The 24185-nt window shown below is 33.3% G+C and overlaps 2 protein-coding genes across 2 annotated transcripts in view; both read left to right on the forward strand.

Annotated features, from left to right (window-relative positions):
- The first annotated feature begins 276 nt into the window (after positions 1–276).
- Ets65A (DNA-binding protein D-ETS-3) overlaps positions 277–24185 on the forward strand; it is a 54147-nt gene continuing 30238 nt past the window's right edge. The window contains exons 1-3 of the mRNA XM_090103094.1: positions 277–402; positions 4773–5140; positions 9212–9295. Of these exons, the coding sequence (XP_089959220.1) occupies positions 398–402; positions 4773–5140; positions 9212–9295 (457 nt within the window). The 5' untranslated portion in view covers positions 277–397. The remainder of the gene's footprint in view (positions 403–4772; positions 5141–9211; positions 9296–24185) is intronic.
- On the forward strand, positions 15043–17745 carry LOC149911128 (dynein regulatory complex subunit 11-like). Its single transcript, XM_090103074.1, has one exon. The coding sequence runs from the start codon at positions 15043–15045 to the stop codon at positions 17743–17745; it is 2703 nt and encodes a 900-aa protein (XP_089959200.1).

The following is a 24185-nucleotide window of genomic DNA, read 5'->3' on the forward strand; positions in this document are numbered from 1 at the left end:
GTTAAATGTGGTGTGACGTTAATGTTTAGCATTCATGTGCAGTGATGTGATATATTCGTTTAAATATCCGTTTTTATCAGTTTCTTAAAGTGAGATAAAAAATTTAGTGTGAAGTAACTCTGAACTTTTATGGTTATTTATTCAAACACTCTACTGTATAATTTGTGATTATAAAATTGATTTGAAATTTAAAAATCGGACATGATCGTCAAATACTTTTAAATATTTCGCCACTAAATGCTAAAAAAATAATAAATACGTGTGATTTGCGTACAAGATACTTGCGGTAATTAAGGAAAAGTGTGTGGTATCACTGCAATGTGATACCACACTAATCGTCACCACGGATAATAGCAAGAAACTTGAAAAGCGACCAAAAAGAAAGAGAATTTCCGATATGAGGTGAGGTTTTATTAGCATGCAAATTGCAATCTATGATTATTGTCATATTACAGATAAATTTACCACTAGTAGGAGAACGAATTATTAAAAAATGTAAGAAACAGTTCATACTTTTTTTATATTTATTTGCGTACAAATCTCTGTTAGGTATATTGCGAGAAATTTGTCAGGTTGATATCACTTTTAATTGTGCTCCATAGAGAACAGAGTGAAAAAACGAATACTAATAATTATAGGTAAACCAGAATCTGATGGCAATTAGGGAAATCAAAATTTTGAGTGTGCAACCCTAGGGACAATGGACTGAACGATCTTGATACTGCTTATTTTTTAGTTTGTTCTCAATATCATTAGTCACATTACATAAGTGGACAATACTGTACTTAATAATGAGTAGACATCGGATTATATGCATTTGCATATTTGCATATGCAAATGCATAAAACTCTCTATTTACGGCGTTAGTGCATATTTTAGCCTATTTCCCCCAATCGTGCATATTTCGTTAAGTAACGGGAGTTTTGATTGGTTGACTAACCTTTATTAGCCAATCAGAACGCTCAGCGAGTAAACAAACCCTATTCTGGCATGGTAAAATGGCAAAAAATTACAAAATGGGCTCCATTTTAAGTAAATTTTTAGCCTTTCAAAATAGGGCTTTTGGAAGCCCCTTTTGGGGCTAAAAACTTAAAACACGGGTTGAATTCCAGAAAAGGGCTAGATTTAGCCCGAAAAGGTCTAAGGTGGCAAAACTGGTCTCGCGGGTGACAAATGTCACAAATTTGCGCTCGAAAATTGTATATTGCCACAAAAACTATATTAATTTTAAGAAAATTTCCCTCTTTTTTGTACAATCATTGATTAAAATATATAAAAATAATAAAGGTTTTTGATTTTGTATTGTGCATATTTTAGGCATATCAGTCGTTTTTAGTGCATATTTCGGCATTTTTTAGTGCATATTTGCATGCATATTTTGGCATTTTGTTAGTGCATATAATCCGATGTCTAATAATGAGATATCCACTTAATATTATGTAGGTAGATACATTTGTATAATATACATATTACTTTTATACAGGTAATACATATTATTATTTACACATACCTATATTTGTATGTTCATTATCATTATGCCATGTGAAAATATCGATGTTATATCGATAGAAAGCTAGACTGCTTATAATTTTTTATAAAATAAAATAAAAATAAAATAAAACTAGTTATGTTTATTTTCGTAAGTATTAACAGATACACACATTATAAAATTGACTTGGACAGCTTGGACTTGACGAATAGCCGTATTGGAAACTCCTGTAATAAGTTTTCATAAAATTATATTCCAATCAACAAACAATATTATAGTAACCTACATATAATATTTTTTAATTGAAAGTATCAAAGCGGGTAAGTCCAATTTACCAATAAAATCTTCTAAATTGAAAATTGTGATGTGTTTGACCCTTCTTCATCTAATATTTTTCTATACACATTATAAACAACACCTCTTGCTTGTGATCACAGCGGCTTTTTCGACATTTTCGAAGATTTTTTAGACAAAATCCTAAAAATTATTTATCAACTGCAAAAAAGACAAATAATTTGACAACCAATTTGATAGTTGTCAAATAAGTTGCCACATGAAAATCTTTTATTACTTAAATATAAATATGCCATCAGATTCTGGTAGACCTATAATTTGATAACCCAAAATAAAAAAAAGAATGAAATTTTGATATTTTCATTGTCGAATCTTTGATAAGTTGCAATGGAATATTACATCAGGGCATAGTGAGTATTTTACGTTCTATATATTATATCGACGTGATATCGCGTCGTTGTTATGGATCTAACTTTGCTAAAAGAATCATATATGCCTTTCATGTTCGAGTTTCAGAAGTATGCTTTTTGAATAGACTAACATTGAATACCTAAAGAACACTAAATGATTTGCAATTTTCATGTAACTCCAGTTTTTGTCAAAATATAAACTTGAAATTATTTTTCCTACTTCACAGCTCTTACTTTTACCTATTTTCACGACAAATTTAATTAATTTTCAGAAACTGTTGATAGAACCTTTAAAAAACGGTGAAAATATTTGTAGAAGAAAAAATATGGGCGATATTTCAACAGGGTTGAATTTGGAACATTCGAACCGTGTTATTTCTAATTTGTTGTCCACACTGCAAACACTCGGAAATCAGACTTTAATTTAATTTTTTTTTTATTAATTCAAGCTAACGTTTGATTAAAATTAAGCAATTTCTTATGAAACTAGATAAACGGGTGTTCTATTACATTATTTTAATTAATAATTAATCTCTTATACGCTGTTACACAAATGTTAAATAAATGGTTTCTAATTAAACGTACACCACTGTAAGTATTTGCTTTTACAAGGTTTGATGCAAGATTTTTATACTCCACAATAAGTGTTTACTCATTATTAAAATAGTTTAAAATTAACTTTTTTTGACACTAGTACATGACTTAGAATCAACATTGTAGCAACTTAGGGCGTATTCAGAAAGAAAGCTTGAAACTTATAAGCGCTGATAAGCGCTTATTGGCGCTTATCAGCGCTGGTAACCCGCGCAGGAAAATATATGAACATGCGCCGATAAGCGCTGATCGGCGCATGTTCATATATGTATTTTCCTGCGCGGGTTACCAGCGCTGATAAGCGCCGATAAGCGCTTATAAGTTTCAAGCTTTCTTTCTGAATACGCCCTAAGTTGCTACAATGTTGATTCTAATAAGCGCTTATAAGTTTCAAGCTTTCTTTCTGAATACGCTCTTATGTAGTACATTCTATTTATTTATTTATTTATTTTATTTTTTACATACATAGATTCCTTACAGCTATTTGTATTACAATATTTATAATTAACTTTAACTAAACAATACGCCAATAAAAAGGAATACCAATAATAAGACAATTAATGTGACAGTAGTTTTACATTAATTATAACAATGACAAAGTGGAAAAAATTAATATATATTTTTTTTGGACATGGTATACAAAAAAGAGGAAAACGTACCCATTATAGAATGTTTGGATGTGTGAGTGTGTGTACTGTGTGTGTAGTGTATAATGGTGTAGTGTGGTGAGAATGTGTATGGTAAACTAAGAAATTATTGAATTGGTGATGTCTGTTACTGCTTTTTTAAAACTGTTACGGGAGAGATGAAATATGTCAACACTTGAAAATTTCTTGTTGTAAATATCAGGTAGACGGAAGAGTGTAGAATTTTGCAGGTGTTTGGTTGAAGCGAGAGGAACCTTTAATAGTTGGCAATGCCTTGTTCGTAATGACGGTGCTTGTAGTGATATATTACCGAGAATATTTGGACAGTCCAGTCTATTACGCATTATGTCATAAAGCAGCATCATGTCGATAATATCTCTCCGTTGTTCGAGTGTACTGATCCTTTCTACGAAAAAAAATCTGTCTGGCTTGTGTCTTGTGTAGTGTTCCATTTTACTTGTATCGATCTGATATTCAAACGTGGGCTTACAGTCATCAAGCCAATTTAAATAAATAAACACATTTATTGTCAAAATGTGCGTGCGTCTATTTTCCATTAAAACACGAGTAAATAATATGCTTCATAGTTCATACAACGTTATTACAACCGCATTATAGACTGACATGACTTCTTGGTGATGTTTCAGCAGAAAGGCGCTCGCCCTTCACGCATTTTGAACGTGTTGTATTGCTGTTTCTGTGCGAGAGAGTAATCTGGGACCATAAACAGTGCCGGAATTAAATTTGGAGAGGATAAATGCATCACAAAGTTTTATACGTAGAGATGTTTTAATATTCAATATATTCCTTATCCTCTAAATGATTTTTAATTCGTACAATGAACTGTAAATTATCTTGTTGATATGTTTTCCAAACCACAGGCTTTCTTCTAAAAATAATCTTAACTTACGTGCTTCACGCTGACGATCAGTTGTCCTTGTATTAATAGTAATGATAGGGTCGAAGTTCGCTATTTTTTCAACAACTTTGGGATTTCCTATAATTGTTTTGGGAGGATTGAGAATCAGGGAGATTCGTTGAGCCCAATAGTCAATTCGTTTAATGTCTGTTCATAACATAATGCGTTTTATTGTAATTTAATAAAATAAAAGAAAACTTATAAATAAATTATTATTTACATACTATATACATAACATAACATCTATAACATAAAGAAAATTAACATTTTTAACGATAACCTTTACCTACTATAGAAGAGTTGTTTTGAATTAAATTGAATAACATAAATTAAACCGCAACATAATATTGATTCTATGTATCATCAATATCCTTTGGCTGTCTGATCCTATATTATCTTATAATATTTTTTTGTCCTAGGATCGACGTTCGCGGACTAAAGTGTGCGACCGCACTACGGGCCGTCAAAGTTGCGATGTACGAAAGTAGTTGCTCCTACAGCGGGGCTTTAGAATTAAAACGAAGCTCTCTTAAGGAAGAACCGTGGCCTGCCACAGAATGGCCGCCGTACCGCCTCCACCAGTCCACGTTCGAGCAATTGAAACAGAGTGTAGAGAAAGCAAAGGCCGCGCTTCAAGACAGATCAGGGCTTCTGGGGACCGCGACGGCGTTCGGTGACTTTTACGGGGGACAACTGGGGCAAGATGCCACAAGCACTATTGGCTTCGGACGGACGTCTAGGACAGAGGAGTCGATGCTCGGGTCTGTAGATAAGAATAAAGGATTAGGTAAGTTTCTTTCTTATTATAGCATTTATCTAGCTTGACACAGCTCTTGCTTAATCTATAAACTTAGTAACTAGGCACTGGAATCCTGTAGAGTTGTAGCCAGGCCAATTCATTATTAATAGGCTGGTTGTATAACTTAAACAAATAATTGTTGTATTGTGTAAATTTACGAACTGAACTTTACAAACTAGCCCGGTAACTATTGTCAGTAATATTGTTCAATTATAGTACTTCTAACGTTATTTTTCTTATTTAAGCGTTTATTAAAACTTAACAATTACTATATAAAACCCTCCTGAAGAACCTCCGTATGTAAAATAAAATCGCATCAAATTGCGAGACGCGACATTGTTTTATATTAGGCAAACATGACGAAAGGAATAAAAATTATTGGATTCGTACATAAACACAAATTATTTTAATGGTACGTACATATTCAATTCATGCATTTAATAACTTAATGAGCGCCTTGTATCCGCGCTTTGTGCAGTGACCTTAATGTATAAATAGGTAGGTAGGTACCTATATTTATTTGTATATTACTTCACAATGCATTCAATTTCTTTTTTAACTGGACAAAATTACCAATTCTCGTACTTCTTCATGTTACATACTCAAATATATTTTTGCTTTTATATGAAATATTGAAATATTATCATTCGTTTTCTCCATGTAAGATTCGTAAAGGAGATAGTTAACATAGCAGAAAATTATATCGATTTCGACCTGCTATTTGTGATTTTAATATTTTACACCTTATCGTACAGCAATACGTTATACTTTTGATTGTAGGCGTTTAAACCCTTTTGATATCTCTGGGAGGCTGTAGGTACAGCAAGGTGGGGTGTTTCTTTGGATAACAATCTCTCAAAGGGAGAATATCTGGGCGTGCGGGTTACCCTACATCCCTACGGTTGTCATAGCAACGCGACGCCCACGCCCGCCCCGGCTGGATCATCGCTGCCTTATAAATACTATTTGAGCAAAAAATAAAATTTTATTATCTTCGTACAGTTCATTATTCCGAAAGTTACCCGGGGGTGCAGCGTTTCCCGGGGCTTAACGAGGGGGTCGATTGTCAAGGAAAATGTGCAGTTGAAATTTTCAACACTGCAGCATTTCAAATGTCGGCAGCTGAGGCAATAGGCTCGTAGATTTATAGGTATCATTTCGCTTAGGTATTTGAAATAAAATTGCCCTTTTTTAATATTCTCTAAATATTCAAGATATTTACTTATATTGAGATATTGTGTACAAGACCACCTCTTTAACTTTTGATCTACAGCTTTAATTTGAAGGTTCAGTGGTTTAATGTTGAGCTTACATGCGATATACTTATGTTATTTTATAATATTTCCCAGCTTCACTTATTGTAAGTAATTTCAATTAATCAAATATGTTCAAATATTAAATTAAGGAATATTATAATCAAGGGTCCAAATTACTCATTAAGTATTGAAATATGCTTTAATTCTTTCACAAACCGCAAACGCACATATATAATATTTATATTAAATAAACATTTATTTCATTCAACATTTGAGATGGCTTAGGACTTTGAAAGAGCAGAGATACAATAAATTTTTCTTCAAACACATGACATAAATTATTACCATAAAAACAAATAAAAATAGAATTGCCGCTCTTATAAGTTTTATTCATATCCGTTTTAGTCCGTTGCGATGATATACAGGCAACTCCAGCCAAGAATATCAAGCAAGAAACAAAATGAATACAAACGTGAATATTTACATAAATGTATTGAAATTAGTGCAAAATCCACGTGCCAGAAAGAGGGGTAGAGTACCCTTGCTATAAAGTTTACATTTCTTAGACGTAGCTTCGCTATAACAAGCTATAATAAAGCTATAATCGGTTTATTGAATCTCGTTAAGTTTTATCTTATTATCATTTATTTGTAGTAACTTATCTTTTGAAAGTTTCTTCAGATATTTAAAGCTAACATACAAAATAAATTTTATTAAAAATTATATAGAATCGCTGAGGAAAAAAATTATATACCTTGTATACTGTATAGCTGTAATTACAATTAATGCTTCAATGCAGTTAACTTTTAAAACAATTAAATGGTTTAACTTTAAAATATGAATAACATAGAGTACGTAATATAGTGCCGTTTTACGTGTGTATGTTTGGTCATCAAGTGCTTTATGGCTTAAGGTGATCTTCAAACTGCCCCGCATCATGCTGCATATTGCGTGTCGACGCACCTACGCGCTTTCCTGCGGGAGTGCAGATCTGCATCATCGTGCGGCTTTTTTTGCGCACTCACGCGCGTAGGTGCGTTTGTAGATTCACGCACGGCGGCTCTCATTTATTCGTCGTTCTCTGTGGTGGTCGTGCAATACTGAGCATCACGACGCGCGGCACTGCGGGGTTCGGTGTGCCATACCTTGCGTCTCGCCCCGCACCTACGCGCGGGGGTGCATGTTTCTCCGCGTGTATGCGCGTGATCCGTATGAACGCGCGTGGTTGCATTTTCAGTGTGTTGGACTGTGCGTGTTTTCCATACAAACGGAGATACTTACAAGTAACGTTAAACACGCTGTCACGCAACATGCAGCGTGGTGCGGGGCAGTGTGAAGATCGCCTTAACATAGCGTTCAGTGAAGCAAGGAAATAATAAAATTATGAATAGTAATTTTAATTTTTTTAAATTTCCTGAGATTTATGTGAGCAGAAACTTACCTAATTACCTATTATCGTCATTATTCTGATCAATATCTTCTACATAATTAAACTTTTTCAAACATTTGTATCAACCATTGTATTCGGTCATTAGGAACGAGCGTATTAAAATTTATAAGCCATCAGGGGCTAAGCTAAAGAGTTGTTAACACGAAAATGATTCCCTCCCGCCCAGTGGGATCTCAAAACAGTTCAACCATCATCAATTACGTACGTACTTTAGATTGTATCGTGATAAAATATATATCAATAAATAATAACTCGCGCGATGCGTATATTGATTTTTTAATGTTTATTGCGTAAGGGCTGGGGTTGTTTCATAATTTATATTCATTAGTGAATCGGTTGCTATTCAGCGGCGAGGTTAATCAGAATCAATGACGAGTTTTACAGTTCACAGATAATAAAAATAGATTATGCGTGTTTTATGGCGTTTACTTTTATTGTACCCCTTTTAAATTTTTGCGTTTTCTATTAAAAAAAAAATGTATAAATTTAATTTTGTGTGAGTTGTAAATAATAAGTTCACAACGTAAATTAAAGATATTATTTTTGGACTTGGACGAACTATATAATACCGCAAAGTCAATACGCTTATTGACAATAAAAATTCCCACTCATCCCTCGGATTACCAACAAACAAACAATTATAGGACAATCGAAGGGCACTCGTGCGCGAAGTATAAATCAGGGATGATAATGGGTTAGATAGAGTGACACGATTTTTAGTTCGTATAGCTGACAATAGATGGCTCGCGTCACAATTGCGCACGCGCACGACGTTGTTTTGGTGCCACTTCATGGGAACCGTGGCGAATACAATGAACACTTAATTGTGCGAAAGGAACACCAGTAATGATGCGATGTCCCCCCGTCCGTTAGATTTATGCGTTCTGCTCGACCCGAAAGTGCCTCAGCATATTTATACAATAAATAAATAGTTTGAAAACATATTGCGCACTGCGCAGAGTAATTCCGGGTTCACAATGATGCGTTAACTTTTTAGCGTGGGATACTCGATGGGGAAGTGATCGGTATTGGGGATGGGTTAATTTAATTGTATGTAATACAGAGATAAAAAAAACAATTGCAAAGTCCATATTTAATTAAAAATACGAAAGTTAATATTAATGCACATAATTTGGTGTTGGGTGATTATAAATTGTTTACTAATGTTAACTACAGTATTAATTCTATTTTTTTATAAAATACATTTTAACGGATAATAACCTCAATTTCAAGGCGTAAAATCAATAGAAAAATTGGGTATTAGTTTAGTAGGAACGAGCAGTTTAATATAAGCCCAATCTTTTAACAATGTTCGTGTAATCTTCGTATATTTTAATACCGATTAATTTTTAGGTACAGAAAAATTATCAAGCGGATTAAGTAAGGGCTACTCTACATCTAGTCTCAGTGACTCGTTAAGGTCAACCAAATGTTCAGGTAAGTGCCCTAATATTTACGTTTTTATTTTTTAGTAGTGCGTCTTATGATTATCAGCGATGCTTTGTAAGGTATTATTATTTAGGATGCTATAAAAAAGGGGAAGCATCGTGTTTCGTTATCACAACTTATATATTTTACTAACGGGATATTATTTTATCGTGTGATTTAGTTTCAAAAATTTTGAAACGGATTTCTTTATAGATAGACCCTCTGTCGTATGGCTAATAAATTATGGTTATACGCATTGGCATTTTTATTTCATTCACTTGCATTGTAGATGTTGACAAGACCTTGTTTAAAGTTTATATATATTACTAGAATGAATCGAAATTTGAAATGTTTTCTTTCAACTTTTCTGCTCCATGTCCTTTAAATACTTGGTATAAAGACCAACAAAAATATACCTACGTAAGCCAGTAAGACCCTACTATAGCCCAGGGTTAGGAATACAAATGAAATTGTATCCAGTCAACATAATATCTATTTTATTTAGCAATTTATTCACCGGCATGGTATCTTCAAAGTAAATAACTTTTCAGTTATCTCGCCCCAATGACGTCACCGTGGCAACCTGATTAATGACGTCACGCCCCTAGTCTGCTATCGCAAAAACTGATATACATATATTCAAGTTATGAACATACGTCCCTGATATTAAATGGCTATTCAGATAACTATTATTCTCCAGCCCCAAACGATTTCGGTTGTGAAAAGTTTAACTCGGTTTAATGGAAAGTGAGAATGGACTATAAACTCTATTAAATAATTTAGTACTGTATGGAACTGGTATGTTCATGTCTAATTTATATTTCAGGTTATGTTTTACTTAGTTTTATTTACATATTATAGAGTTTTACTAACAATTTTAAGTCGGGTATTGAGTGCAAGCAATTCACGGTCGTTTCACGGTATTTTTTTACTGGTGCTACTACTACTAAGTCTGAACCAATGGAAAGCAAAGATAGTTTGTGAATATAAAAACACTAGGAAGATAGTCTATGCGTTTTGCTTTACTTACTGCATTTTACTGAACACTTCAATATATATCAAACAAAGGGAAGAATCTCTTCTTGAAGTAAGTCATCAAATCATTATATCAAATCTTAAATTGACCTAGATGCAATTGTGACGATAATTAGTCAGTCACAAAGATTTAAAGTGGGGTAGGCGAAGCATGAAGTCAAAGAGAGATGACAATTAAAAGTTATCGTGTACGTCAAAGGAGCGGTTATTTCGCTCCGTGAGCCGGTAACTATTTAAGGGTTGGAGATCTTACAAATAACTTTTAATGGTTAAAATATTAGAAATGAAATATACAGTAAGATAAACAGAATTTTATTTCCTGTTAACTGGAAGAATTCGGTGGATAGAATAGAAAGAAAAGAAAAATGCATAATTACCAACCTTCTACATAGGTTGAATATGAATTTTCATTAAATACATGTTGTTATAGTCCTTTTCACCTATGATGATTCCTGTGACACTTCATCGTGTTCCGAATTACGAATTTTATGTTTAAAAAGTCAAAATAATTTTAGTGCATAATATTTTTATTTTATGGCGGCATTATTACCAAAAATATAAAAATGAAACATCTTAAGCTTATAAATAAAAAACAGTATTGTTTAGTTTAATATAATGAAAAATAAAATAAAATAACACAAAAATATAATACCTACGCAATTCGTGTACATGAAATGGATCGTTGAAAAATCATAGAGTTGGAAAATCATATAATCGGCGCCCATCTTGTGATCGTTTGTTAATCGAGTCAATCGTCTGTATGAGTGCGTCAGCCTTGTATACAAGTTGCATTTTTATATTGATACTTTACGTGGTATTCTGTTATTGTTACTAATTGTTATTGTTGACTTTTTGTTCCTGTTGTTTGCTAAGTTTCCTTAGTTAATTGTTGGCGAAATGCCGAAAAAACTAATTTTGGTACTTCATTCAAATCGATTTCATTTCCATATAGAATATTATCGATTATCGGAAACAATTGATACGATTTCAGTAACCGACATCTCTACACGTGTCAAAAATCGATGTGTCACAGAAATCATCTTAGGTGGAAAGGACTATAATGTTACTTTTATTTTATGCTTTATAATCTATACTAATATGATAAAGCTGAAGAGTTTGTTTGTTTGTTTGTTTGAACGCGCTAATCTCGGGAACTACTGGTCCGATTTGAAAAATTCTTTCGGTGTTAGATAGCCCATTTATCGAGGAAGGCTATAGGCTATATATCATCACGCTAAGACCAACAGGAGCGGAGCAATGCGGGTGAAACCGCGGGGAACAGCTAGTCAATTAATAAAATAATCGGTTTAAAATTATTATAGAATAGTATTAATACTACCTATTATAATAGTTGAAATTTAAATTCAAATCCCAGGAAACGCCATCAAATGCGTAGTATTTTATTTTATAACATCGAGCATTAACTATATAATATAAGGCAAAGTGAAAAACAGTGAAATGAACAAACAGATCCACATTGGCCACCCAGGGCCGTGACTAAACTTCGGCACGCGTCGTCACATGTTGCATGTAATTAAGAGCTCTCGATGTTGAAGTGGCACTACCATTCGATACGTTCCATAATACCACCCTTATTTATTAATGGTTTATATTTAAAATGTGAGAAAAAAATTGTATCGCATAGAAGATAGAGCAGTAAAGACGCACTACGTAACTTGCACTACAAATAGAGCCTATATAAAATATGTAGTACAGAGAAATGAAACTGCTCTGTATTCAGCTTTAAATATATTCACATACTTATTATTTAAAGTTCAACATACTAGCATTATCCGATTAACCGATAGATCTGTCCGAAAATATTATTTTAATAATACTATCAATTTTAATTGGCAATTCTAACCAACAAGTATTCAAATAACATATTCCAGAGATCATAATCATGTTCGAATAATGTGAGGTCCCCGTTAAGGGGTCAGATCGACCCCAGCAAGCGTATCCAATGATAGCGCGTGCATTGCTTCGAGAGTTCACAAATTTGTGGTGACAACCGTGTAGCGTTGGGAATTTTCTCATGGTATTCCAATGGTACCAATTACAAAAGATCAGATATACATTTTGCTGTAACATTTAGGGTTGACTTAATATAAGTGGCTGATCAGCTTTTTGTTTATATTTGACTAGTTTTTTAAAGTTCTCGGTTTTCGCTTGGTTTTCGTATGTTATTAAACAAACGCGAAAGTATATTGAATTAAAAACTAATGTCCTTTTTAAATAATTTTCACTGAAACACAATATTACATTTTTTATAATGTAAACATACCATATATAGAAACGCTCTTCTATCAAGTTTTACCTGTTCTTATACAAAGACCAATCTTACCTGAGCCAATCAACTTAAAAGCAATTTTACCAAATTGCTATAAAGGAGACTAGTGATAGTGCATCAAACAGCTTTCCGAATGATACTCCATTGTAAGTATCGTCAATCATTCCGATCGGTTCCGGTAGGAACGGACTAACTGGATGGGTGGAGAGACTAATTTGTTGCGCTACCAGATTAACAATTAATGAAGACGAGCTCGTGAGAACTGTGGGGAGGAGACGCTTCCCTGGTGTTAAAGTATGGAACTATATGCATGTTAGCTAAACGGCAAGTTTTTCGTTGTATATCAGTCGTCAGTTATGAGGTCATGGATAACATTTATTGTGTAGTTTTTTTTCGGTGATTACTTAACATTCAGAATGATTTTGTATGGATCACCTAGATCTAATAATTAATTACTATAAAATTTAAAAACACACATAGAAATGATACAAGTATATTTAAATTTTATTCGTTTAAAATTCTACTTCTTTCCATTTATTTTAGACTAGGTTTCCGCCCGCGGCTTCGCCCGCGCAGTCAAAGAAAAACCCGTATAGTTCCCGTTCCCGTGGGATTTACGGGATGGCATCATTTTCCCGGGATAAAAAGTAGCCTATGTCCTTTCTCGGGTATCAAAATATCTCCATAAGTACCAAATTTCATGAAAATTGGTTCAGTAGTTTAGGCGTGATTGAGTAACAGACAGACAGACAGAGTTACTTTCGCATTTATAATATTAGTATGGATTATGACAATTATTAAATAAAATATTCAAGTAATTAACAAAACTTAACGTAACCCTTTTCAATATAATTTATTGTTTAAGATAAGAAAATAATCATAAAGTAGACTTTATAACAAGCCGATCCCTTTAGCATCACCCCAAGCTTGTTTTATTGACCGAGACAGAGTTAACAAAATTAATGGCTTAAATTTCTACACCAGTAATGAATACATAGGAGGGACTAAATAAATCATTGTTACATTGCATTTGGGCGATGCTGTTTCAGTGGCTGTGCCAAGTTACAAGCTAAAAACGCATTATAAATTGTTTATTTTATATGAGTGCATAGACTGGAAAATAACATACATAAGTTACATTTATATGATCAATGTTTTCGTGAAAAGCGTGTAAATAAATTAGGATATTTGTTTTTTTTTTGTCTAAAGTTGAATTTTTTGAACGTTTATAATAAAAAATATTTCAATTACCTACTGCTGACAACGTTATAATGCATAGAGTTTAATGGTAGCATCGTAACAAAGATCACAACGCATTATTTTACATTTGGGGTTAAGGTCAAGTTTTGAGATTCTAACCAGTTTTTAAGTACATACATTTAGATCTCTCTATGTTAAATGTTATTGACAAGTGTTATTGCTTATACTGTATATGAATAAACTTTCTCCACGAACACCAAATAGGTATCTTACATCAAAAGCGGCTATTATACGCCGCTACCGCTTATATAATGTTCTGCTATAAGTCGCTATCGCTCGTCCATTATTTGTATGCAGAAAAGCGACACGCGCACCGGATGCGAGCAGCGAACGCGTGCGTCGATGCTAATGTTCAATGGAACGTACGGAGGCGCACTTGAAACATTTTTATTGTAACCAGCACAGGGGCTGAACGATCATTGTTCAACCCCCTCGTTTTGTAAACTCATTTCGCTTCAGACTTTCGTTCTGAAGGCTTTGTAGGTTACAATACGCAGGTTTCCATAGTTATCTATGGAGTTTATAGTCAGTTTTGAATGCGTTTTATATGTATTGATTCTAGGACAGAAACAGTGTTTTTCTTCATAGTATCAACTAAATACGTGCATGAATAATTAACGATACTCTTCTAGTTAAAAGCTGCTAATATGCATTAAAATCGATCTCTTCAATTTTTATACAGTCATTATTAGTTAACCTAAGTCTACATAATGTAAGGTAGTGTTTAAAATTGGCCATCTCAGTAGTTTGTACCTTTAAATAATTGTATTTTATAGTATTATATTTCGAAATGAAGCATACAATTCAATAGTTCAAAAAAATTGAAAACTACGATCAAGCTAAAACCGGTTTCGTAACATCATCGTCAGATGCCAATATGTACTTGTGCAAAAGTATGAATTAAATCCCTAAATTACTAAGCTAAATTGTATTATAACTAGAATTTTAATCAAATGAAGAACTCTCTCGCAGAGCCTTAGCGCAGAGCATACTATATTTTATTTATATAATCTTTTTTATCGATAATTTATTCTTTCTGTCAAGCCTGTCTTGTCATTTATTTCCTTGTTTATTTCTATTTTCTGATAGATAGGTTTAGAACAAAAACCTATAATTTTGATAATAATATACAACAATTTGATACAGATTTCCTTGATCACAAAAATTTAATATGTCTAACAAAGATTATTACCAACGATGGCTGAAAATGAAAGAGCAAATGCAAATTGCATTTTCCGAAGATGAACGCTTACAAGAGTTGGCTGCAGCTTTTGTTGGAATTAAACCTCAAGGTACAGCAGTTGAATTGGTTGCAAGAGTATATTGCAAGTATTGCGATATATATAACAAATTATGTGATTGCTATGATCAAATGCATCAAGTACAAAGACGACCATATATCCGAAAAATCCTTGATGCTATTACGTGCCGTCTTTACGAACTGAAAGCGACACTGGAAGATGTTGAAGCTTTTGAATTTACTTACCCGGACAATGCACTTCAACAGCTACTCATGGTCCCTCAAGATATCGAAGTTTTATGTCCTTTCCATTACCCATTTGAAATAAGACAAGAAGAAATGCAATATATTATAGATCAAATTTTATCGGGAAACAGAATCGGTGATCCAACACCAACACCATCCGAAATTGAACGCAAAGAACAAGAGAGACTAGAAGAAGAAGAAAGAATACGAGAAGAGAAAGAGGCGGAATTTAAAAGAAAAATGGCTATGGGCGAGGAAATATCTGAAGCAGCATCATCAATACAACTCTCTCCACAGGAAATAGAAGAGCAAAGGCTATTAGCGGAATATAATGAATGTGTTAATAATATTCAAAGAATGGAGAGATCGCGGTGTATGACAAGGGAGAAGGTAAGAAAATACAATAAAGATGTTAATTTGTATTTAGAACTTGCAGGAACCAAAAAACCTCCAGCACGAGAAGCATTACAAATAAAAGCTGCAAAACTTATACAAAAACTATACCGACGGTTCATGGAAATAAAAAGAGAACATAAGCGAGACATAAAACTTAAGGCGAAATTAGGGATGATTATTCCTTCTTGGACGCCTCCGTCAGCAAAAAATCAATTAGAAAAAGTCAAACAAGACAGAAGAAAATTTAGACAGATGTATTATACAAAATGGCTAGAAGAAAATTTAAAAGAAAATGCCCGTGTACTTAGATTGAGAGAAGGCGATATTATGGAAGATATATCCGATGAAATTCGACAATGGTTTCGTGAATGGTACAATGAGGTTCGACTTTTCGATGAATTTCCTTGGCCGGATGAAGGAGGATCTATTTTAATAGTTAAAGGTGAAACATTCACAATAGAAGAATACATTGAATGGAGAACAGAAGAAGATAAGAGACTTAAGGCAGAAGCTGGAGCCCCGAAAACAAAAGAACAAATTAAAGCAGAAAAATTGGCAGCTCGAGAAGAAAAAAGAAGGCTGGAAGCTGACGCTAAAATCAGAGAACAAAAACGTTTACTTGATTATAAAAAATCTCGTCTTAATCCAGATAATGACCCTGGTATTTATATCACAATAGGAAAAAGTTTAGAACCACTACATGAAGCTTGGGAACTCTATCAGAATCAGTGGAAAGATATCGACACGCCTGATGCACCTATTCAAGTATTGAAGGGATTTATAAAAGAACTCGTTACGGAAAATGCGTATAAAGATGTTCAACTAAAATTGCGACCAATTGTGGATGATATGATGCGATTAGAACTAAATATGTTAAAAAACTCATTGAAGTTGGATTACAATGCCGCAGGAATTGCAAAACCACCACAAAGTAAAAAAAGAAAAAAGCCTAAAAAAGTAAAGCTACCAAAACCTGAGAAAATTCCTCCCGCTAGAATGTTCCAGATGTTGGTAGACGAAGGAATTGTCAGAAAGTATCCACGAATCACATTAGACGATTTCTGGGGAGACAGAAACTATGCAGCTGCTGACACGCGTGCTGTTCTGTGGACGCCAACATTTCCTCCTCATTGTATTGGAGATGTCAAAGAGCAAATAAGAATTCGGTGCCTTCTGGCAATGGGTTCATCCTGTCCCAATGCTACTAGATCACATCTTTTAATAGGACCCAAAAGTTCCGGAAAGAGAAGTTTAGTTTATGCGATCGCAACTGAAACTAATTCAATTTTGATTGATTTATCTCCCATGAACGTTTACGATAAATTCCCTGGTCCGAAAAATTTAAAGACAATGTTTCAGCTAATAAACAAAATAAGTAGGATAATGCAACCCACTGTAATATTGGTAGACAACGCTGACAAAATGTTCTATAAGAAAGTTCCTAAGGAAGAAAAAATGTTTGATGTAACCAGGCTCCAAAAAGACTTTTTCAAAGAAATTATAAAACCAATTTCATTAACTGAAGACAAAATATTAATTTTAGGAACCGCTTCTGAACCTTGGTTAGCAAAAAATGCTCCCATGTATAAAATTTTTCCTTCAACAATATTAATCCCGAGAACTGATTATGGTAGTATATCCTACATTTTATCCAGGATGTTAATGAAATATCATGGAATGGATAGAGAGTTTGACGTGCATTGTGTAGCTCAAGCGTTGAGAGGATATGATATTGATAGCATAAAAAAGGGCGTTGACAACTTACTAAATGGCCGAAGAGTCGCACAGTTGTATTATAAGCCATTAGAGCCTATGGAAGTGGTCGCATCTGTTTTAGATGCTGATGGAGTTTTTACAGGTGAAACAGACTTTGAAATGTATAAAGATTGGTATCACTCTTATTCACCATGGGGAACAAAATATTACGATTATATGCAAATGTTGGAATCTCAACTAATTTACAAATTAAAAGCAGAAAAGAAGAAAAAGTAATGAAATGCATATTTTTAATTTTTCGGACATTTATTTTTTATTTACTTTTTGATTTTTACAAATATATTATTTTACTCTTTATAATATAATTTTTTTTCTTAGTAGCAATCGTTACGTTACCTAATTCGTTCATAACTTACCTACTTGAACTTATACGGCCACAATAAATGTAACAAAAATAATGTATAGATATATGTATATGTATAAAAACTATTTAGAAATTGTGATATTTTAATATTTTAGTTTCTTAAAAAATATTAAATGAAATGATTTGGCTGACGATATACCAATACGAATATTTAGGTACCAAATAAAATTTTTATTTGCCTCCACTGTAGGGCAGCACATGTCACAAAATAAAATCTACCCCTCGCACGAAACGCGTAAGCTGCAATGACTTACAATAGTTTTAAATTATTACGAGAGGTGGCATTAAGCTCAAAGCTCACTACCCTGTTGATGTTTTAAGCTTCCGATAGAGGGCAGTTATATTAATTTTAAGGAACATGTAATCCATACTTAATATTATAAATGCGAAAGTAACTCTGTCTGTCTGTTACTCAATCACGCCTTAACTACTGAACCAATTTGCATGAAATTTGGTATAGAGATATTTTGATACCCGAGAAAGGACATAGGCTACTTTTTACCCCGGGAAATAGGATAGGTTTTATCCCGGAAATCCCACGGGAACTATGCGGGTTTTTCTTTGACTGCGCGGGCTAAGCTTCGGGCGAAAAGCTAGTATAATATATTTTTTGTATAGAGGTAGAGCATTTAAATATATTTTTTGGTAGATGGAAAATAAAATGTAATAAAAATATCAAAATATTATATTATACTTTGGTCCGGTATAGTATGTTATATTATCTGTGCTTTGGCCGTCTAAGTGGATCGTGTATAGCTCGAATTCAAACATAGCCGCTTAAAATATTACTATTGAACTGAAAAAAATAACAAAGCCATTTCATGCCTATATACTGAAAACGTTACAAAGACAGTTTTAATCTCATTTTCACTGGATTAGCGCTGTGGGGGTATAGAGGAGCCATTGTGTGTCCCCTCCCGGCCCCTCCCGTACCCCTCCCAGGTGGGGATCTGCCGGATACAGCGGCGGGGAGCGGAGACACTGAGATCCGGGCCGCCAGTCGAAGCTCACTATTGTTAGAACACCTATAACCCACATTTTGGAAATCACATATTATGTGCCCAAACCAAGTTAAACATTTAATATGAAGCATCAACTGCCAGTTTTCTTTTTGCTTTTCGAAGGCGACTTTTTTTGTTCTAAATAACTGGCTTTTCTATTTTAAATACGTATTGTAGTAGTTCAACAATCATAACCACTTTAAAGCGTCGGCCAGGAGAGAAATCTTGAAATAAAACAATATCGTCGTAGACACAGGGATAAGATTTTTTATTATAAGTTTAGAACAAGTGAAAATTAGTTAGTGTAATTATAATTAAAAAGAAACAGATATAATAATACATAAAGGTAAATGAAGATTAGGACATACATAATAGTACAAAATAGATCCTTGATTTTCGGGATAGTTTATAAAACGTTTGTGTAAGTGACAACACAAACATACCACACCATATAATTTAAATGTCTACGAACTTAAGCTAAATCAATTAAAACTTTATCTGAATTTATCAAAGCTCACCGCAGTAAACTTATTTTCATACAGCCTCGTCCTTTTGTTGTTGGCAATCAGTCTGAATTTACTATTTGTTGAAGAATTTCACGTACCTATTTATTTTGAAATTCCGCACTTTTAATTACAGCATAAAACGGTGTTCATTATTTAAAATGCCCTTACTGAGATAAATCGAAATGCAAAAAGAAAATTGAACATTTCTGTATAGGTTTCACTCAATCAACGTGCACTTTACATGGTTGGTTGTAAACACAACCAACCATTTAAACAACTATCGCTTATATTGATAGATAATATAATAGAGAATATTTATCAAAATCATGGCGGAAGTATAAACTATGCATGTAATCTGATGGAGAGAGGTAGAAAGCCAATCGTAAAATCAGTGCTACCTACTAATAACCGTTAATAGGATGTCGGTGATGCCTAATTCGCCCCTCCCTTGACTGCCACCCCGTGTTCGGCTCTCTAAGCTTATTTCCGGCGCGCCGCCTGTTTGTATTAATTTTAAATTAAACACAGATAAGCCGAGTCGTCTGCACGTTAGCAGGAATATGAATTTGAGATTGGTTATTCATTTTGATCTGTTTCTGTCTGACGTCACGTAGACAGCGTTTGTGAAACGTCAGGAAGGACTATTATGTCGCGGGCATTGTGTTATTGTTAAAGTATTGATTGAAACTAGTTGCAATCTTTTGTGCACGATTTACCATATATGCGAGTACAATAGATGTTCGTTATTGGTTTTAGTAAAGAGCGATACTGTCAAACAAATAAAAATAATTTATGTACAAAAATAACGCATACCTACTCCGACGCTGTGCTATCTTATTAAATCGAAATGCCTTTCTAAATATTGCCTAGCCTCAGGTTAAGCCTCAGGTATTAGGTTTTACCGTTTTAAAACAACTTTACCACAGAAGTAATTGTTTTAATTTTTTTTTCATAAAACTATACGACAAGCAAAAATGTCACGGCTTCCTAGACAAGATTAGGCATGTGAAAACACAATATAATAATCATATTTCTAATCTCGATCGGGTCTAAAAACATATTGTGCATGGGCAAAGGAAAAGCGATACGCTTAAACTTATGGAATTATAAGTTAGTAGTGGTCGCCCAGTGGTCGCAATTCGGCTTGTGACCAAATATAACTAAAAAGAAAGAGAACTAATAAATGCGTGCATTTTAATAATATTAACCTACTGCCTTCCTCCGTTACATAAACTATAAGTGTGCCAAATTTCATTAGTATAGTTGAGCCAATTTAATAGGCAACATTTGACGTCTATCAATTTTATCTTCATAGGGTGGTAACCTGCTTAAAAACATCGATTAAAGCGAATTAATCGATACGGACTTTAAACATTTGTCAATCGAACTTGAAACACATGTCAATAATTTATGATGATTTTTATTTCCAAGTAATCAATGCATTCGATTCTAGATGTCAGATTTCGATTTTTAGAGTAACGTCTCTGGTATTTAAAAAGAAAAAAGGTTTATTGACACAAAATTGTAGCGACGTCAGTTCTTTAAATAAGAAAATGTTTATTATGTTTAGAATGGTTTATCAGTAAAATCAAATCCTAAAATTAGTTGCATCGGTCATTATTATTATAAATATGTAATCGTAATTGAAAAAAGTTAAGCAAATGTGCAGTTCTAACAAAACGAAATATCATGTTATTCTATGTCATCGTTACTAGGTTACGTTGTTGAATTTTGTTGAACTGTCAAATGTTGCCTATTAAAATGGCTCTACTATAAATAGATACCAGAGATGCACAACCGCAATCTAAATTTAATTTAATTAACATAACATTTACGTACCTATATTAGATTAACAACATCTTCCATGAAAAACAAGTCTAGCTGTAAAGATTCAGCCCAACCATTCTCCATTTTTTGGAAATAAAGATTTGAAAGGTACTAATACAGAACGGGGATATTCAGAAGAATGAATAGCTGATGATGGAATATAAATTAGCACAGTAATGTGGTAGGAAAACAAACTCTTAGTTTTATCAAAAAAATTTGTTGGAAAAAAACCAACTGAAGTAGATGGTCCTAAAGTTGTAAAAGCCTACGTATGGATGGAGTTGATTATTTCTTGGGAATAAGTTGTATATTAGTTTTTTGGCTAGTCTAAAATAAAAATGAGTACTAAAATAGTATCTACGTTGTAAAATAAATTACAATTTTCTCGAAATCTTCACCATAAATTACTGAACAAAAGGGTATAAGAATGAACACCGACTGAATTAAAAAAAATAAACTGGAGATTGCTAAAAGTCTTTGAATGTGTGGTCCATCGTTACAAAAAAATAGAATCAGGTAGCCTTCTGTAACAGATGAAGTGATTGAGAAGATAAAAAATCAAATGCAGCAATCCTTACCCCCGATATGTACGGGTGTGAAAGTTAAGATCACTTTCCAATCTGGAAGGAGAATTGTATCACCAGTGCTAAGGGAAAACGTTTATATCTTGCGAAAAGTTTCGTGTTTAGTTATACTTTAACAATTGTTTTTACAGCATGCATCAGTAAAAAGAAATGTTTCATTTTGTTGATTGTTCCTACGTAAGAGCCAATACTTAGTGTATGTGCATAGTGTTCACATATGGACAGAATTTAAAAAAATATCTACTAATTAGGTGAATTTTATTTTTCTTTATTATTTTTTTACATGTATAGAGAATACCTATAGAGAATCACATATATTTTTTTGAGACGAAAATAAAAAATCATGCGTTGTAGGGTTAAATATTGAAACTGAAAGGTTTTTTGAGATTTACTACTAGAAAATACATGATGAATTAAACATGAAAACAGGTACAGGCTACGGACCAATAACATTTTAAACGATCAAGCTTTTCATTGAGCCTCAATAAGAGAAAATGGAGTAAAATACGTTGTGAATAAAATAAAGTTGTTGGATATTGGTTAAGTCCCGCTTAACCAATATCCTGCTTATCGTTTTTATTTTCTATTACACTTACATGTAGAATTTAAAATTTTTTATTTTTTATTTACTTGACTTAATGCGTGAATATTAGGTAGGTATATTTTGTAACTTATTTTTTACTTTGTTACAACAAGATGCATTCCAGGAGTAACATTTAATTATTGTTTATTTACAATTACATATTATAAACGTGAAAATTTAGATAGTGATTGATAGGTACATGATTGTTAAGTTTTCATGCAAAACGGCTCATATGATGAGTAGGAAATTTGGAATTGCGAAATGTTAGCAAAATACTATTGTATAATTCGCTTCATTAGATTTCTGATAAGTCGTCCTCAATTTGTTACAAAAATAAGTTTTGTTCAAACGTTTAAATCGCTAATTCCTATGGGACTTTCCCGCTTCAGCGACCGCAACTTCAAAGCCGTGTCCTAAGCGTCTAGGGCGGCAACGTACCGGAAGTTAGCGGCGCGGCAACCGCGCGACAGCATCGATCATGACCGCACACACACACACACACACACAAAAGCACATTGTACACGAGATGCACACGAACACGAATCTTCGCAGCGCCTTGCCCTGTACTTTAAATTGCGTTTTAGTTTTGTTTATTGTGATTTGTGAACAGATTGAAAAGGTGGAAATCATTTCATTATAGATTTTGCGCCTGACTGGAGTGCGTCCACAACAGTGATAACAATTTCATAACTAGATCTGAATAATATAATGAAAAGTTTATAAATGTTCAAAAAAAATGTGTTCATATTCTAATGACACTTTGTTCACGTTGTTAGGTATGTGAATTTTACTTTTTTTTACATATAGTTTTTCATTGTTTGGGTATAAAGTAAATGACGACTGAAGTCACGAAAGTAATCAGATTAAATAAAAATTGGCTGTAGGTAGTTTTGTTTAGACCGTGCAAATTCATGCATTATGAAAAATCTGTGAAAATCACTTCTCTTTCGTAGATTTCGTCGTTTTTAACACTCTTTTATCAGCTTCACTTGCATGTTTGTATGCAACCTACATGTTTGTATTGTAACCTTTGGCCTCGCATTTGACCTATTTTAAATGGACAGATTGAATTCAAACTGCACACTTATGAAGGATCATTGTGAATGCAATCCTTTCATGAGTTTAAGTGTGTTTTAATTTTTTAAACTACATATACTTACATCTTTATATATATCTCGTGTCACAATGTTTGTCCTCAATGCACTCCTAAACCACTTAACCGATTATAATAAAATTCGCACACCACGTGCAGTTCGATCCAACTTGAGAGATAGGATAGTTTAAACATGTAGGTACCACGGGCGAAGCCGGGGCGGACCGCTAGTATATTATATAACATACTATTACGGTGCACTTATATCAAACAAGCGAATGCTCATTAAAGCCCCACTATGAAAAAAAAAATTTTATTGTAAACAGACGTAGAGCATTCTTTCGTTGTTCTTAGTGCGTTCGACAGGATTCTATATAAGTAATGTAACTGAATAACACTGAATTCCAGTTTTCGTTCGAAAAGATCCCGAAAGAATGCTCTTGCTCTAGCTCAAGCTCTATGTTTGTTTATTTATATCTCACACAAGAGATAGTAGAAATTGTTAGATATATATTATAAAAATTATAGAAGATAGATAGAGAGAGAAGATATTATAAAAATTTCCCGTTTGAAGCCCTGAATGCACTAGATTATTTTTTTGTACCTATAGATAAATACAAAGTTGCAAAAGGACGAGTACATTTTTTTCTCAAAAGCAAAATATGTAAAGGGTGAAATAGTTACTGCTTATTAAATAA

This window comes from Colias eurytheme, chromosome 1, assembly GCF_061535395.1.
Source record: "Colias eurytheme isolate Ceu_HAF_F1 chromosome 1, ilColEury1 Martin Lab GWU primary, whole genome shotgun sequence".
Lineage (NCBI taxonomy): Eukaryota > Metazoa > Arthropoda > Insecta > Lepidoptera > Pieridae > Colias > Colias eurytheme.

Coding starts and splice junctions, on each gene's coding strand:
- LOC149911128 (XM_090103074.1), top strand. CDS start 15,043: ATGTCTAACAAAGATTATTACCAACGATGGCTGAAAATGAAAGAGCAA.